The sequence below is a fragment of the Passer montanus genome, unplaced genomic scaffold (assembly GCF_014805655.1).
Source record: "Passer montanus isolate IOZ18808 unplaced genomic scaffold, ASM1480565v1 scaffold141, whole genome shotgun sequence".
In the NCBI taxonomy this organism is placed as follows: Eukaryota; Metazoa; Chordata; class Aves; order Passeriformes; family Passeridae; genus Passer; species Passer montanus.
In genome coordinates, this window is record NW_024361053.1 from 707,145 (window position 1) to 724,724 (window position 17,580).

Here is a 17,580-nt window from a genome sequence, read left to right on the forward strand (position 1 = left end):
AGCACTACCAGTGTAACCACTAAAGCACATCAGCCTCTTAAACATCTCCAGGGATGGTGACTCCAACACCCTCTGGACAGACTATTCCAATGCCTGACCACCCTAACAGGGAAGAAAACTACTTCTAAAATCTAACCTGAATCTCCCCTGTCTCAGCTTAAGGTTGTTTCCTCTCATCTTCTTACTTCAGTCACTGTAGAAGAGACCAGCCCTCATCTACAATCTCTTTTTGGGTAGTTGAAGACTGAGATGCCCCCAACACTCCTCAAGACTGAACAAACTCAGCTCCCTCAGCCATTACTCATAAGATCTGTTTCCTAAACCATTCATGAGCCTTGTTGCCCTTGGCTGGACATGTTCCATCACCTCAATGTCCTCTTTAAAGTGATGATCCCAGAGCTGAACACAGGATTTGAGGTGCAGTGCTGAGTACAGTGGGGTGATAACTGCCTTGCTCCACTGGCCACAATATTCTTGACACAGTATTCAAGATGCCACTGGCCTTCTTGGCCACCATCAACAGGGATGGTAACAGGCTGTGGAACAGGCTGCCCAGAGAAACTGTGCATGCCCCATCCCTGGAAGTGTTCAGGGACAGTTTAGTTAGGGCTCTGAGTAACCTGGTCCCGTGAAAGGTGTTCCTGCCCATGGAAGGTGTGGATTGGAACTTGATGATCTTTAAAAGGTCCCTTTCAGATCACACCACTCTATGATTCTTTGATTTTCTTCTGTATTTCAGCTTATGAAGTGATGGGTAGCTGTTCCTCTGCTTCCATCATACATTCCTCCCTTCAGGCAGGACAAAATTCAAAATTTTGTCTGGCAATAAACTGTATGCTATTGATAAGTATGTTCTTTAGCAAAATAGTAGGTCCTATAGAAACAGTGGTACAGTAGTAGAATTAACACAGTAATAGAGCTTGAACAAATCTCCATCCTTGAAGAAGTATTATTTTTTTAACATTCCCAGCACTGCAAGATGCCAGCAAATGCAGATGTCTTTGCCTTTACTATGTGTACCATGCTGGTTTACAACTGAAGGATAAGCAAAACACAGTTTATTACTGCCATGTTTCTATTTAATCTAGTCTCAACTGCTGTTTTTCCCATTTCACTGCACTGAATCTGCTTTTTTTTGCAACACAATTTCCTCTCTGTTAGGGGCATACAGCGGAGAATAGATGAGTGGCTCAGTCACAGGAGGCTTTGGAGACATCTGGTTTTCCCTTGTATCATTTGTGTTCCAATCTGTCAAAAGCAGGACACAACTGGGGAAAGATGGCAGGGGAAGGCAACACACTGACCTGCCTGCAGTTGTCTGCATGAATCAGCGTGTTGGTTTGTGCTCGTGGAGATGGATGCAGGATAATAAACCAAGTATGTCTTTGTTTACAGTTTTGTTTGAGAGAAAGCATGAGATTCTCTCTGCAGAGCTGCCAATCTGGCTGGGCAGAATGGAGAAATTCATCTCAGCATCAAGATGCTTAAAAGTGCTCATCAACTTGTATTCATTACAAACACCTGCAAGTGAAATTGGTGAAACAGCAAAAGAAGCAAAAGTGGTGATGTTGAGGCAGGGTGAAACTGAGCACTCCTGTGTTCTGCAGTGGGCCAGCCTGTATCCAGGCACAAAGGACGTGTCTTGGAGAGGGATTTCAGCTGGTTTGTTTTCTGTGTGTTTTCCACCTCAAGAGTGAAAATGAATCAGTGCCCTGGGTAAGATGGCCTTCCCAGGGGAACTCAGCAGGGCAGAGCTGTGGAAGGGTGGAAAGGTGCACTGGCAGCACTGCCTGCATTGCCAACCCCAAATTAAGGGCTCAGCATTTCTCCACTTGGTCAGGTGCTGCCCAAGTGCAAAGTGGAACTGTAAATCTTACAGGTTACTGCCATTAGGGTTTTACCAAGGTTTCAGATGTGCATATTTCCAGTATTTGTAGGGTTAACCTCTCTCTTTTAAATATTTTGGAGCTTTGGATTTCCAGCTGTCCTGAAATTGCGTCTGCGACTTCGCCATTATATCCTGCTTCCAATGCTGTCCTTTCATCAGTGATGACAAAGGGAAGATTTCTGCCCTGGGAGTGCAGGGAAGATTTCTGCCCTGGGAGTGCTGGGGGTTGGCCATCAGTGCTTGGCACATTGCTGTTCAACTCTGAAGCATTGCAGGGTGGCTGTTACTCCACCACTTGTTGCCCACCTATTGCCTGTTGCAGGCATCTTCATTCTGGTTTCCCTATTGTCAAGAGGGTCATATCCTTCACATAAGTTCTCAGCTAATCTGGAAATCATAACCCAGGCAGATGTTCAGCTTTCTGTGATTTCTTCTTTGCAAGTAAATACCACTTTTTGCATATGAAGGAGTAGTGCCTGCTTAAGTCCTCTCTCCCAAAAGAACAAGGTTTTAATCTCTAGCAATTGAAGTGGTGGCAGCTGAAAAGTTCCCCTAGTTACATTTATGACTTGTTCTTTTAAACAAATGTTAATTTTAAAAAATTAAAGCAAAAAATAAAGTTGTGAGTATGCCTTTAAAAATGTTAGATTGTTGGCAGTCAGAGGGAAATACCTGATCTTATACCTATTCCTTGAAATATGGAATTCCCACATGGTCCATGGAATAGAAACATATTTTCTTTCAGTAGCTAATTACAAGCACTACCCTTTCCTAAACTATTTCACTGTGTAGGAAGGAAAATGCACTCCTCTTTTCTTTATAACTTCACTTGACCTTGGCACACTCCACAGATATTGCTGATTACTCCTGAAGTATGCCACATGTATTTGGTTCAGCAATGATGTAAGGACTAATTTCCATCTGACCTTAAATCCTTATGTGCAACATCTTTATCTCACAGTCCTGCTGCTGCAGCTGGTTTTGCACTGTGTGATATTCCTGTGAATTGGTCTTGATGGCTTTGGTATCACCATTTTTGTAGTAATGACTGGTTGTTTGAAGATCTATAAATACAAGGTGAGTGTTTAAACTCAGGGATGTTCTGCTGATTACTCTTCCTAAGACCAGGTTTGAGAAAAAAAAACAAAACCATGTTTCTGAGTGTAGAACTTTGCTCAAAGGCCTTGTACATTATTTGCCATGTTTATATTACAATGTCAACTACTGTCCTGAAAATTCTGTAATAAAAAGGAGTTTTGTTGATTTTCAGGTGTTCAAATGAATCCATATTCAAAAAAGAAGATTTATACTGGGCATACAATTTCTGCCCCACTCCATACTCTTGGACAGCACTCCTGGGCCTTATTTTGTATTTGGTTTTCTTTGCACCTGGTAAGAAAAGACTTGTTTTTGCATATAAGTTTAAAATGTCAAATAGTGAAGCTACATGTTAAATTTATTTTTGAGTCCAGCCATTAAAATCAGATTGATCTTTTTATTCCTGATTCTTAGGGATGGGTCCTATGCCCTGGACTGTCAATTCTGAAATTTATCCACTTTGGGCTAGAAGTACAGGAAATGCGTGTTCTTCTGGAGTCAACTGGGTGTTCAATGTGCTCGTGTCACTGACATTTCTGCATACAGCTGAATATCTGACATACTATGGTAAGTAGCAGCACATGTGCAGTACTGCCATTGGCTCAGAGACTTTCTCTGGATTCTGGTTCCCTCCACTGGTTTTGCTATGAAGTGTCAAAGCAATGTTCTCAACCCACTGTTGTTTCATAAGACTAGAGGTCTGCTTGGATCATAGAGTTTGGCCTGGATTTCATAAGAAGCATTTATTTTTGTCCTTAACCGAGAACCCAGACAGTTGATTTAAGCAGAGAAGCTGGGAAAAAAAAAAAATTTGATTTAGTGAAATAATGCTGACTCCCACTTAAGGTGACAGCATCTGCAGTTTTCCACTTTTTGGTGACATCCAAGGCCAGTATCAGGTGGTGCTTGCAGAAATACACCTGTTGATAAAGTGCTGTCTGTGGGACCCTGTGGAGTGTTTGTCAGGTCACTCCTCAAGTACAAGTTATTTAAATCACATTAATCTGCCAGGGAGCTGATGTGACCTTCACATCCTTACTAGTGCAGAGCCTTTCAGCTCTACTTGTTATTCCTTCGAGCCATCAGTGTAGCAAGTCTAGCTAAATGTGTGTTGGTCCTGTACTACCTGCTCTGCCCCTCTAGGTATGGTGGATTGTGGGCAGGAACAAGCTCTTTCTCAGTATTAATTGTCACCACAAAGCACTTTTAAATAATAATTAGGTGTAAAAGTCGCAAACTTTATTTTGATCCTAAGTGTAATTTCTTTCACTAGAACTTTTCATTTTGAGGACTTGTCTTAATGTGTCCTTCACTGTCAAGACAAACCAAGAAAGCTCTTTCCTTTCACATCTGCTTTTTTTATTTGGGCATGTGATTGTCTAATTGCTGTTTATTTTAAGAGCAGAGTGACTTGCCCAGAAAGGATGTGTATTATCTTTCACATGAATTGGAATTGCCTTTGTCAAGTGATTTTGGTGAGGAATGAGGCAGTAAAGAGTCCTTCTCCTACACCCACAGCCCCACAGCTCATTGCTGTAACCCTGCCACTCCAGCCTTTGCTTTCACTTCTGTCACTCGCCCTGCTCTGGCACAGAGGAGGGCTGGGAACTCTGTAACTGACTGTGACAATGGTTTTACATTGCAGGAGCCTTCTTCCTCTACGCAGGGTTTGCTGCCTTGGGACTGGTTTTCATCTATGGCTGCCTTCCTGAGACTAAAGGGAAAAAACTGGAGGAAATTGAATCTTTGTTTGAAAACAGGCTATGTACATGTGGTATGTCAGATTCTGATGAAGGGAGGTATATCGAGTATATTCGGGTGAAGGGAAGTAATTACCATCTTTCTGACAATGATGCTTCTGATGTGGAATAATTTTCAGCTGCTGATGTATTTAATCATTTAAAAGCCTTCTGGGGGAAAAGCAGCTCTTTGATGACCTCACTGCCCTGCTTCTGGTCTGGTTCTCCTTTCTAATGTGTATTTAAAAATGCCTTCATGTTCAAAAATGCTCCATTTGGGAGGAAATTCAATATGCTAGCGTTTTCTTGATAACTGAAAGCAATGGCTTCCAAAAGAGATTGAATTCCACAATTATGTGACCTTACCAAGTGTGTGACACTGCTCCATCCCCAGAGGTTTAGTAGGGTGCACTGTACCAGATGAATGCAGAAGGCTATCCTAGATGGTCAGGGGCTGTCCTTATCTCCAATACTGACAAAACCTAAAATGACTGAGTGGCTGATGAGAAAGCAGTCGGCAGCTGTCGGATCCCCATCCCACAGGAGCCGAGGAAGAAGCTCTGCTGTGCACTATAACAAAGGATGAAGGCATAAGCTGCTGTAACAGTAACCATTTAAAAGGTTTAACTGATTGGGAAAGTACAAATACCTGCAGTATCCATCAGAGGGACATTTCCTAAATTTACCCAAAGAGAGAGAATTTCCATTATTTATTTGAGATAGCAAGTAGAGAGCTATACTCACCTGGATGGGGGGTCACTAGGCTGATGTGTGTCTGTGCTACATGGGTTATCCACCCACTGCTGCTCCTGAGTACATGCTGCAGTTGGGAGTTTATGTTTGTGAGAAAAGCTGCCAAAATTAATTACTGACAGCAGGAAAACAGAGCTCAGTACATGGCCACACGTACAAATGTATTGGTATATATTGCTAGGTATAACATAGAGGCTTCCGTTTAAAAAAAAAAATGTTTGTTTTCCTTTTTAGCATTTGAACATATTGGTTTGTGCCTAGTTTTGAATACCATTAGCTAAAAGAAAGAGAAGGAAGGGAGAGGGTTTGTGCTGCTAAATGCACAGTGGTCATCCCTCCTGCGCCTTTTGCTTGTGAATAATTATTGCCTTCAGTTTATCTCCATATGTGCCGAGTAAATGACTCCCAGCACATTTTTCTTCAAATTTCCATAGTCAATTGGTGTCTTGCTGGATCTAAAGAGAAATATTAGCTCTGGGCAGAAGCCTGCATTTCATATTAATTGCCTTACCGAAGCATTGCAAACTTGTCAAGAAAATGTCAGGCACAAAACTAACTTGGCTGCCTTTAGCATGGTAATGAAAATATGAATGGTATTTTATTCACCTGCTGTGATTGCTTGCCTTGGCAAATTGAATTTTATGCAGCTACGTAAAAATATTACTTGTTTTTTCTTTGTCCTGTCCTCACTGCTTTAAGTCTTCAAAGATATGAGTTTGAAATCATCAACAATTCAAATTCTTATCTTTGAAACATTCGCTTCATGGAAGAATGTGGGAAAATTCCTCTCCCCGTTGGCTGACACCCATTTATTTGGTAAAAAATACATTTATTTTTCATTGTGTAAAGATTAAAGAAGTCATTAGGTTCATTAGCTTTTATAGATTTGGTTTGTGGGTTTTTCTTGAGTTTAAAAATATTTTTAATGTTGGGTTGCTATCAAAACCAAGCCTGGACATTTGTTACTAAATTATTTTTATTGGATAACACATGGGGTTTTGTCGTTGTAAAGAAGTCTGACATTATGTTATCAAATCTTCTGTGGGGGGAGTTCTTATTCTCCAATTATTGACCTTCAGGGATTGAGTGTATTTTGGGTTTTTTTCTTCTTTCTTTTTCTTTTTTCTTAATCAGAGAAATATTTTTGGAAAGAAAAAATTTAAGGAATCCTTCTGTGACTTGACTGGGGCTTAAAGGGAAAACATAGTAGAGGGAATTTTAGATTCATTTTTGCAAAGAGCAGCTCAACTTTGAATGTCTCCTGTGTGGTGAGAGGGCTGGATTCTCATGCCTTCCATCTTGCCTCCCTTTTAAGCGCACAATTTTTTTATGCTTGAAAGCAGCAGCTGTAGAAAATGCTGATATCTCCAGATGTATCTCATGCAAATGCTGAGGTCCTCAGACCTCTCTACAACTGCCCCTGCTGCGGGATGTCTCCGCTCGGCTGTCACCTCTTTGAAGCCTTCACTGAAGGTGCAGTACCTGACTTGAGAAAAAGAGATACTTGGCACAGAGAAGAACAAAATCATTTCAAGGAGAAATTAACTATCTTCCAAAACCAAAAAATGGTGTTTGAAGACCCGAATTGGAAGCAGTTTTGTTACCTAGAGCAGTGTGTGAATAGATGTGTAACAGCCAATCTGTGCTTGCACAGTTTCAGTGGGTATTTCTGGCTTCTGGGGATGGGGACTTAGGGTTCTGATGGCCCCAAAAGCACAAGCCCACACTCACCTTCACACCTGTGAGCATTCCCTTGCTTGGTGTGTCTGGATTGGGAGCAGGCAGGAGCCAGTGTCCCAGCGCCGGCCGTGTCCCAGCCTTGTGTCCACAGGGAGAGGAACGTGCAGGGACTGGGCAGAACTGAAGCAAAGTCACTGGAAAGGTCACTGTCGCAGGGTCAGCAGCCTCTTCTGTTTTGCAGGCAGTGCTGGGGCTCTTTAGCAGCAGAAGACATCTCTCTCTGCCAGCCTTGTTCCATGGACCTTCCCAAAGGGCGCTCAGTCGCGTGCAGCGCTGGGCTCATTGTCTCACACGGGTTCAGTCTTACTGAAAACAGATTCCCGAAGGTTTGTATCCCCGGTCCTTTCTCCCAAGACACAGCAATTGAAACACGTATTTTATTCCTCACTGCTACTGGCCATGAGGGTACAAAATACATTGGCTTCTTTATTGTCCCTCCCTGTTCTGTGCCTGTGGAGAGCGGGGTTTAAGTCTTCCTTTTAGGGTTTCTTCACACCAAGAAAGCATTCTGTACCTTACAAACACTGAATCAAGCATCATGTGTATTGAAAATTAGATCAGATACTTCAAATTAATCTTATGCTGTTAGGGTTTTATTTTTAGAATCTGTGAACATGTAGAGTTTATGAAGAAAATTAGAAATATGTTTCTATTTTGCAAATATTTTTTATATTTATGAGTATTTTAAGTTTTAAGAGATTTTTGCTAAAGGTAGACTTAGTAACATTCCAGATAAAAGAATAAAAATACAGTGTAATTGAATATTCTCTTATTACAATAATTTAATTTATGAAGTAGCATAAATAATATATCTAAGCACAACATTCTTTTACTGAAAGCTTTTTGCAGAAGATGTGAAATTGTTTCTTCACAAGGACTGCACACTTAATTCAGGTATTCTGTGCATCAGGAGTGTTAGAGTAATACTGCTGGTAGAATTGGGCATATTGATTATACACAGACTCTACATGTTGTGAGCTAACACCAGCTATAAAAGAAACAAGTCCTGATGCATTTTTAATATTTTAAAATTTAATTCATGTTAATTTGCATATAGTAGTTTGTTCACCATGCTGAGTAACTTGAGATAATTTGGCACTTTTTTCTTCCCCTTGTCACTTTGTTGATCAACATAATCTTTTAACAAGAGAACCAAACCTGTTTGAAAATAGATAGAGTCAAAGCGAGGCCCAGGAGTCACTTGGAGGGCTGGAGTTCCATTGCTGTGTGGGCACCTTGGATCAGTCACTCTTGCAGACGTTTCCTGGGGAGGTGCAGTGACAACGCTGGCAGAAATGCTGGGGCAGGAAAGGGTAAATCACTAAGGACCATTGTTCCAACACTAACTTATTTTTGGATGGGTTGATAATGCCCCATTTCACTCGTGTAGGAGTTGGGGTTGGGAGGGGAAAAGGAGGAAATGATGCATCGAAAGCACCACAAAGTCAAGTTTCAGTAGAGATGGGTGTTGTAGCCAGCAGGAGCAGTCTCTGACTTGTCTCTTGTGGGTGAGGATGACGGGGAAGGGACTGTGCTTGCCCTGTGGAGAGGAATGGAGGGGGAAGAAGCACCCTAGTGTTGCTCTCCCGTGCCTGTGTGGAGGTGAGGACGTGGCAGTGGAGTTGGCAAAGTTGTACGTGTTCCTTGGTGAAATCTCTTTTGCCATTTGTAGTCACTTGTGCTGAGCACTGGGGGGAAGTTTTGACCTTCAGGGGCTGCTACAGGCCCTAAGCCAGGGACTTGCCTTAGGCCGTGGGAGTATTGGTGCAGTCCCACAGGCATTTGGTGGGCAAGGAAAACACAGACCCTGTACTTCTCCACTTTTTACCCAGCTTTCTACTTCTTGGTGATGCTCTTCTAGCATGGTCATTTTGAAATTTTACTTGCATTGTTGGCTTTGTTAGCTGAACATCACTCCTGCAAAAGGGGCAGAATCTTTACAGCAGAGAATGATCTTGGGGTAGAAATCAAGGCAGAAGAGACGGTTCTGCAAAGCACTTTAAAGAGTAAGATATCTGTGCACTTTTTTCTGAGAGAATCAAGCTAACCAAACCCATTTCTCTGCATTGGGAAGAGAATCAAGCTTTGTGTACCAGGCCAGAAGCAGATAATGCCACAATATGTGCTTTATGGCAAAATGTGTTTTTATTGCGGGTAACATTTACAGCTTACATGTAGCTGCTGCCTATAAAGTGACTCAATTGTTCTCTATTTTAAGAAGTCATACTTTTGTGCAAAAATCTTAGTGGTTTTCTATCAATCTTCATCACCTTGTGTACAGTACAGTTAAGCATAATCCACAGTGGTCTAGATTGTGGCAGTGTTTCAAATGTCAGCACAGTAAAATTCTATTGTTAAAGAAATATTGTTGTTTGTGATACTGGGGGTTAAAATTCCTCAAAGGCAACTATATATAGATTTTAAAAGTCTGAATAAAAAAGGCAGTTCCTATCTATTTTGTGTATGTTTTCATATAGAGAAGGAGTTTTTTATGTGCCAATAATCATCACTGTAGTGTTTTGTAAATGGGTGTTAATAGTGTTGCAGAGTTCTGTATATGAGAATATACTTTAGCCACAATGACCTGTTAGTGTGAACCGTGGCATGTTTTTAATCTTACACCTCTCATCAGAGGTGCTCACTCGTTGGCTTCAGTAGAGCTCACTCATGCCAGGGGAAGTTTGACAAGAGTCAGGCCTCAACAATACAGACTTCATCTAAATCCCTGCTTTTTCACATTGTCCCTAGACAGTATGTTACATGTGAATGATCTGGCACATGTAATTTTAAAGCTTCAACTCCACTTCAGTTACTCTCCTTGATTTTGTTGAGAAAAATTTTGTCAGGATTTGCTTTGGTCTTTCATGACATTTATATAAATAAGGAGCATACTGATGAAATAAGAATATTGTCCACCTATTTCTAAAGGAACCATCTGTTTCTGAAGTGTTAAAATAAAGGCAAATTTCTCTTGCTGCCTTAAACATTACACAGACTTTGGAGAGGACTGAATGTATGACCATCATCGTGACTTCTGCAGGAGAAGCTTCATGGATGCTCAGCAGGAGTGAAACGAGGTGGTTTCATGGTGCTGGGATGCTGCGTTGCACTGCGGGCCCTGCCCAGTGCACGCCTGCCTTCTGTTTGATTTCAGGTGTTCCAACAGTCCCTGTGAAACTGATGGGATTATTCATGTGCTTGATATTCTCCATGTGCTCAGTGTCCTGCTGGTCCGGGACCTCACTGGGAAGTGGCACGAGTCATGTCTCTGCTTTCCATTGTGAATCTCACTGCTCTACAAAATGGTTAACTGGATCTTTGTGGGACAAATGCCATCTAGAATATCTGAGACATTATTGGGGACCAAGCTGATAGTAATAATTCCATGCTGAATAATGTGCACATGGTGCCATCAGGCACACTAATCCCTGGGCACGGGTTATGGTATTCAGTACAAAACAGGTTTTGGCAAAACAATTTGCTGGGTTGTCCAAGTCATTTCTCAACCATGTTGAAAATGTGCCATTTCCATTTCCAACCGGTCAAGCCTATAATGTATGAAAGTGTTGTACATTTTCTGAAACTTAAGTGATGTAAAATTATTTAATTGACTTATGATTGCTTTAATGAAGTTTGGTCTTTACATAAAAATAAATATCTTCAAAGAATTGTCAGTGCCAGAAGTGTAAATGAACAAAATAAAAGGTGAGATACTTAATTACAGAATTGTTCTCAAGGTTTCATTTGTTTGAGTATTTGGGTCACCTTTTAGAGCAGCAGCTTTGCATTGCTCAGCAAAATGAACTCAGATAGGCCACGGGCTTGCCTGAAATAAGGGAAGGGTAAGAATAGCTCGAATATTATCTTAATATGATGTTTTTCAAATCAGAGAATGGTTCTGTGACACCAGGTAAGTGTCCCTTCCTTTCTGGAGAATTTGTGTGGAGAGCTGAATGCAGCTATACAGAGCTGCCAACTATCCCAGTGTCCCACCATGGGTTTGCAATGTCCTCTGCCCAAACAGACTGGTTTCCTTACAGCAGTTTACACTGTCAGACTTGATTATGGGCTGGGAAAAGAGCAGGAGTTGCTGTTTTCTAATGGGGAACTCTCCTAATTCTGTGTATTTTATTAAGAAAATTGCTGGAATCAGTTTGATGGCTAAAAAAAGGCAGCATGACCATGGCTGTGCTGTGCTGGGGCTGCCCTGGCTGCACTCCCCAGTGGAATCACACCCACGAGAACAAATGGGGATGGTTCTGCTACATCCACCCACCACAGGTACCACAGCTGAATCCTGGTGAGATCCAGATCTGACAGAGCTGGAGCCTTTTGGTCCAGGATGCAGAGAGAGCACAGCCAATGGGGAGAAGCTGGCAGTGGAGACTGCTTGGCAATCTGGGGCAGTGCATATCTCCAAGAGGGGAGTGAGGCAGCTCAGCACTGCTCAGCTCAACACTGACAGCTTCTGTTTCTAGGTTTCTGGCTGATAGTGCTTATAAAGATGATGAGTGACTGCAGTTCATATTACTTGTCACCAAAACTACATGGCAGCTTTGTGGGATAATGAAAATCTGGTGGCTCTGCTGTTAAACACTCAATTTTTTTGCCTTCTGCCATTTCTCTATGCTCCAGTTACTATTACAAAGCAACTACTGATGGATTGATTTTTGCCAAATGCATTCTCCCTTGTGTAGAACTGAACTGCAGGCAATTACAGTAGTTGCTCCAAATCTTTGTGAGCATTTTCAGTATCAGGACTGGGTGATGCTCCATCTGAGCTAAAGTCACCCATGGAGTGCTGTGTGGCCTTTGCTTTATGCAAGGCAAAAATGCTTCTTTCAAGGCTCCTACAGTTTGTGGGAAGTAAGTGGGGAACTTAAAGGTAAGTTTAAAAAAAAAAAAGTCCTTTTTCTCTAATCTCAGTTGTCACCTGCTGAGTTGCTCTGGGCTGGTTGAGACCTGCTGCCAGTTGTCCCCTGAGCTGGTGTCCCTCCAGTTCACCCCTCACCCACACGAGCTCCCTGCACAAACATACTCGGGTGCTTCAGCTGCTGCAGTTTCACTTCCACTTGACCCAAAATGAATGTGATCTCAACTCTTCTCCTGATGGACAGTCTAACACATTCAGCCCATCAAGCAACCAGCTGATCTCTGGGGGAACCAGTCAACACACTTGCATCATTCCACAGTCTCATGCTGGGGCTGTTTGTTAGCTGGTCTCCAGGGCAGGTTTTCACTCCTTTGTTTAACTTGTGCTACTTACCCAGTACTTCTGTGTGGCCGTGTGTGTGTGTGATTGAGAAGGTCTGCACAGACCTGTAGTTTGGAAGGCTTTTGCCTTTTGAGAGTTAACTGCACAAGTACCAGGAATATTTTCTGCATCTTAATTTTGACAGAAAAAATCTGGAGGGCTGTGTGAGTTTAATTTGGTTGGATACTTTTACAGGAGATGTTGGATCTGGGTTTCAGGAGCATACAAGGATCCATCTGTTTTTCTGATGTGCAAAACCTTTACCTTAGCTAGCACACTCTGATCCTGGGTGCTGTGATATCCCATGAAAGCCCAGATAGAATCCTTATACCAAACAGAAAAGCAGGGGGTCATACAGGGAGCAGTAAGAGGTATTGTGTGAAGGAAGAAAGAGAAGCACACATCCAAAATGACCTACCCACAATCTTGTAACACGTTAACACCTGCACCACACAGGGGGGATTTAGGTGCCTTTTATTGCAGGTAGACAAGGGCAGGGAAAGGAAAGGCTTCCCAAGCAGCCCTGTTCTGTGGCTCATTCTTCAGAAGATCAGAACGATCAGAACACACAGATCCTTACAAACACACAGGAGTTTTGCTCAGAGTATGCTCAGTGGAAGCTGCAGAGCACTGATGCCAGGGGAGCACATCCCTTGAGGGGACTCAGGTGTGAGAAGGGAAAACAAAGGCCCCCCCACTTTCACAAAAGCAGTGACTCACGTGTCCATCCCCACTGGAAAGAGAGTTACAAAACATTAAAGGTGGAGAAAGGGGGCTGGAGAGGTGGGGGAGATCCATGCCTGAAGGAACAGTAAGAGTTTGGGGGCCTATCAGGGAAGCAGTTTGAGACACATGAGCAGTTTGAGGGCAGAGGGGGCTGGATTAGCTGAACTTCATAATCAAGGTGATACGTGGAATAGAGTCTGGATAAGGTTGCCATGGCAACATGAGCAGGAAAAAACACAAAGCAAATCCTGAGCAGAGGCTGGGGGAAGGAAGGGCATAAGGTGTGGAGGATGGTTAGTGGTGTGAGTGTGAGGACATAGAGTCTCTGCCACACCGCTGTGTGATGTCAGGGGACAGGGTCAACCTGTCCTGGGTAGAGGGGAGCAAAGTCAGAAAGCAGCTGTGGGCTGAGGATGCAGCTGATTCAAGATTTAAATCTCTCTCTGAAAAACAGATTTTTCCCCAGGACTCAGACTCATTGGCTTAGTCTTCAATTTTTAATTTTTTTTTTACACTTTTTGAGTGCTGCAGTGCACTTTGTTAATTGCCTAATCTATCAAAACTGCATATATAAGAGAATTAGTCCCTATTTCCATGGCAGCTGTGGGCTGAGGATGCAGCTGAGTCAAGATTTAAATCTCTCTCTAAAAAACAGAGGTTTTTTTTCCCCAGGACTCAGATTCATAGGCTTAGTCTTCAATTTTTAACTTTTTTTTTACACTTCTTGAGTGCTGCAGTGCACTTTGTTAATTGCCTAATCTATCAAAACTGCATATATAAGAGAATTAGTCCCTATTTCCATGGCCAGCTCTGTTCTCAGCTGCATTCACCAGTCTTTGCATGGTGACAAGGCACAGGAACAGGGTCAGGAGCAGGGTGAGCCAAGCCCTGCTCTGCTGGCACATCCTGCCCTTCTCCTTAACATTTGGCATTTTCAGGCTTCCCAGCCCCGCAGCTTTTCCTTTTCAAAACCATTTCCACAGCTGAGGCTGGTGAGACCCCGTATCCCCATCCAGCTGTCACCACATCACACAAACAGATTTTCCACCTGAAGCCTCCACTCAGGGCCACTCAGCAGAGCTGTAGTTGCAAAGGGGAGGCTGTAGGCAGTCACATAAGGAGCTGTGCTGAAAGTGCCAGAGGACTTCTCCATCCCTAAAGTGGCAGTTGTGGCCTGCAGCAGGTGGCCAGGTCCCCGCTGGGAAGTGGTCCCTTGGAATAAGCATGAAATTGGTACTTGTTCTAATACATTCATGGTGAGATGGCATCAAAACTGTCTGGCTGCTCCCAGTGAGCTCCTTCATTGTGCAGGATGTCTGATCAGTGTGCCCTGTCACTGGTTTGTCACAAGATGTGACTGCAGTCAGGCAGTCAGTCTCATGCTGTGTGGCTCCTCCTGTGCTCTCCCTGGTGTTTGAGGTGCCCATACCCTGCAGGCAGGCTGAGAGCTGAGGCAGAGGCACATGCCCCATGCAGCTTTGGAGCTGAGCTGGGGCTGGTGTCCCCACTGCTCTCCTCTCATGGGCTACTAAAAATGATGGGAAAAAAGTCAAGAGCAAGCAAAGTTTTCGTAAGCTGGGTGAAGGCTAACTGCCACCCCCAGCCTGGTACCAGATGAGACAGCTTTTGTATTCTCTCTATATGTCAGGCTTCCTTGTGGCTGGTGGGATTCACAGGGGTACACTGGGGCATTGGGACCCTCACAGTCCCTGGAGGGAGAGTGATGAGTGCCTGTAGTTAGTGCAGCCCAAGGCTGCAGGGCTGCTGGAGGAGCTCTGTGGCTGTGCACTCAGGGACGAGCTGGTGTTGGGGTGAAACACTGCTGCTCTTCATTGCTGCACAGAAATGTGGGTGAGGAGAGGCGAGAGAGGCAGGAGCTGTGCTCTAAGGAGGTGGAGCAGGGCAGCAGCAGCAGCACCCAACCTCCCTCCCCATACATCTGCAGCTCCCCTTCCTTCAGGCCTTGCTCTCAGCACAGGGAGGAAATGGCTCAGGCAGTGGCTGCTTCCATCTGCAGCAGCTGCTGGGAGCAGGCACAGCTTCCCTGGAGCCCCCCACCTGGCAGGGCTTATTCCCCCAGCCCCAGGCTGGGGGTCTGTGACAGCAGCTGCCCGTGGCCCAAAGTACCCTGCTCCAGCTGGCCCTGCTATGAGTGGGGCTTGCACTGGCAAGCTTGGAGATCCCTGCCAGCTTCAGCTGGTTTGGGGTTCTCCAAAAATTAATTTGTTTGTGTGGCGTGAAGCTTCTCTGGAGAGCAAAGCTCCTTACAGACCTCCTGTTTCCCAATAATGACTCCAGCCCAGGAAATTAAATAAATCTTCTGCAATAAGATATATTGGTCTGCCCTATGATCAGCCACAGCTCTGGGCCAGGCCAGCACCCATGTGCTGAGTGTGACACTGGCAGTAAATCACAGCACTCTCTGCAAATGGGCACAAATAAATGGTTTGTTTGGATGTTTTCTCTCAGCTCTGTTAAATAATTCAACAGGTCCCTTTCAGCCTCCTGCCTTATCTTGACTCTCTCACCCTCCTCCGCTCTGTGTTTGGGCCCAAGATCCCCCATCGTGTCCCAGAGCAGGTGTGTCAGCACCTCTGCAGCCGTGTGCTGTGTGAGAGCTGAGAGCTCTGCTCCTGTGGCCTTGCACGTCCAGAGGGCTGTGGCACCAGAGCAAGCCCCATCAGGGTGTGGAGTCACTGCAGCGTGGCTGCAGAGGGGGACACGTTCAGTATTCAGCTCAGAGTCAGGAGCCCTGGCTGGAGTTCCACATCAGCAGCCCTGCAGAAGCAAGCTCTGGTTTGGGTGACTGGGATTGTCACCTCTAACCTGGTGGAGGCTGTCAGGGAGAACAGGCTGAAGAAGCATTGCAGAAAGGTCACTGACTTTTGTGAGGACAGAGGAGGCACTGAACGCAGAGTTTAATATTTTTTCCAGGAAACCTCATCCTCCTTCAATCTGCTATCTGTTAAAACCCTTGAAAAGCCAATTCACAGTTTCTACCAGAGAAATAATTACTTGTATGAAGACTTAAGCCTCTCATTTCCTATAATGATAATCCTTCATGAAAATGAAATAAGATTTTCTACAACATTTGTGGAGGCTCTTGGCAGAACATCCAGCAACAAACTGCCCATTAATGACAAAACTTCTTTTGGTGCTTGCCCAGAAAACCTTACCTTGCAGATCATTAGACCTGATTTTGGAGGGAAATTAAGTTACCAGCTGCTTATTAAAAGCGATTCTGACTGAAGCTTATGGTACTATTTTCAGTGAGAGTCTTTCAATCTCTATTTAGAAGCATTTGACTGCCACTGATAAATAAATACTCCTGTTTTTTTGTTTAATTGCAGGTACCCTTCTGTCCTTTTCTCCAGGAAAATTCTACTTATAATTTATGCTTACCAAACAGTTAAAAACATGTGTATTTCCATGGCCTCCCTGAAGGCTCAGCATCCTGCCAGGGGAATGGCATGGATGAGAAAGGGGAGCCTCTGCCTAAGCTATTACCTCAGAGAAAGCTGGTGGTGCCTGAATGCATTTAGTGAGATGACAATCATTACATTTAGTGAGATGACAATCATTGCTGCTGCTGAATTATCAGCTGAATAAAGCACAGTTTTAAGTTCTTATTTGCTATTAAACCAAACTCAGCTCTTCCCTGAAGTCACAAAAAATCAAGGGAAAGAAAGCACCCGAGCAGAATGGCAGACTGGTGTTGAGTTAAGGAGAAAGCACAGGACAAAAGTCTCTTTTAATGCAAAAAATAGTAATGTAACTACTTTAAAATACATCTCTGGTGGCTAAAAAGAGCATGCAGCCTTATTTGTCATCATTGCCAGCACCACAAAGATAGTTTTCTTCCTTCTGATTGCTTTGCAATTACAGGTAAAAATGGGGATGTAATTTGAATTTATATACTCTCATCCAAAGGCTTTGAAACATACAGTGATTGATATCTCAAGAGGTGAATTATTGCAGTAGAGACATATAGGCAGCTCTTCTGTACAGCCAGTCAGAGGGTGAGTTTCTGGCACTGAGCAGTGGAATTTCAGTGCAGTTCAGGCTGAAGCCCGGCTGGAACTGGACAGATTGTGAGATCTTCTATATCAGTGGCTGAAGTGAAAATAAGCGATACCCGCTGAGAGGCTTTTAACCATGAAAAATATGAGCAATAACTTAATAAAGAGCATTTGAAACCGCCCACACACACATCCACATGGTGCAACTGTCCCTCTTTTCCCACCGAAGTCCCAACCTGTGTTCTTTGTCCCTTAGGTTCATAGGCACAGACTGGGAATGTGTCAGCTCAGAGGCCAGCTCTGCAGACCTGGAGTATCTGCCTGAATGTGGGTAGCTTGCTTCAGTGTAAAACTAACCACGGT

The 17,580-nt window shown here is 43.7% G+C and overlaps 1 protein-coding gene across 3 annotated transcripts in view; it reads left to right on the forward strand.

Annotated features, from left to right (window-relative positions):
• Positions 1–17,580, forward strand: part of SLC2A13 (solute carrier family 2 member 13) — a 153,765-nt gene that overhangs the window by 130,506 nt on the left and 5,679 nt on the right. For 2 of the 3 annotated variants that reach the window (XM_039700497.1, XM_039700495.1), the window contains 3 exons: positions 3,159–3,280; positions 3,401–3,553; positions 4,632–10,941. In XM_039700497.1, coding sequence (XP_039556431.1) covers positions 3,159–3,280; positions 3,401–3,553; positions 4,632–4,858 — 502 coding nt within the window. In that variant the 3' untranslated portion in view covers positions 4,859–10,941. Of the gene's footprint in view, positions 1–3,158; positions 3,281–3,400; positions 3,554–4,631; positions 10,942–17,580 lie in introns of those variants that run through there. The other variant, XM_039700496.1, reaches the window with a different exon arrangement.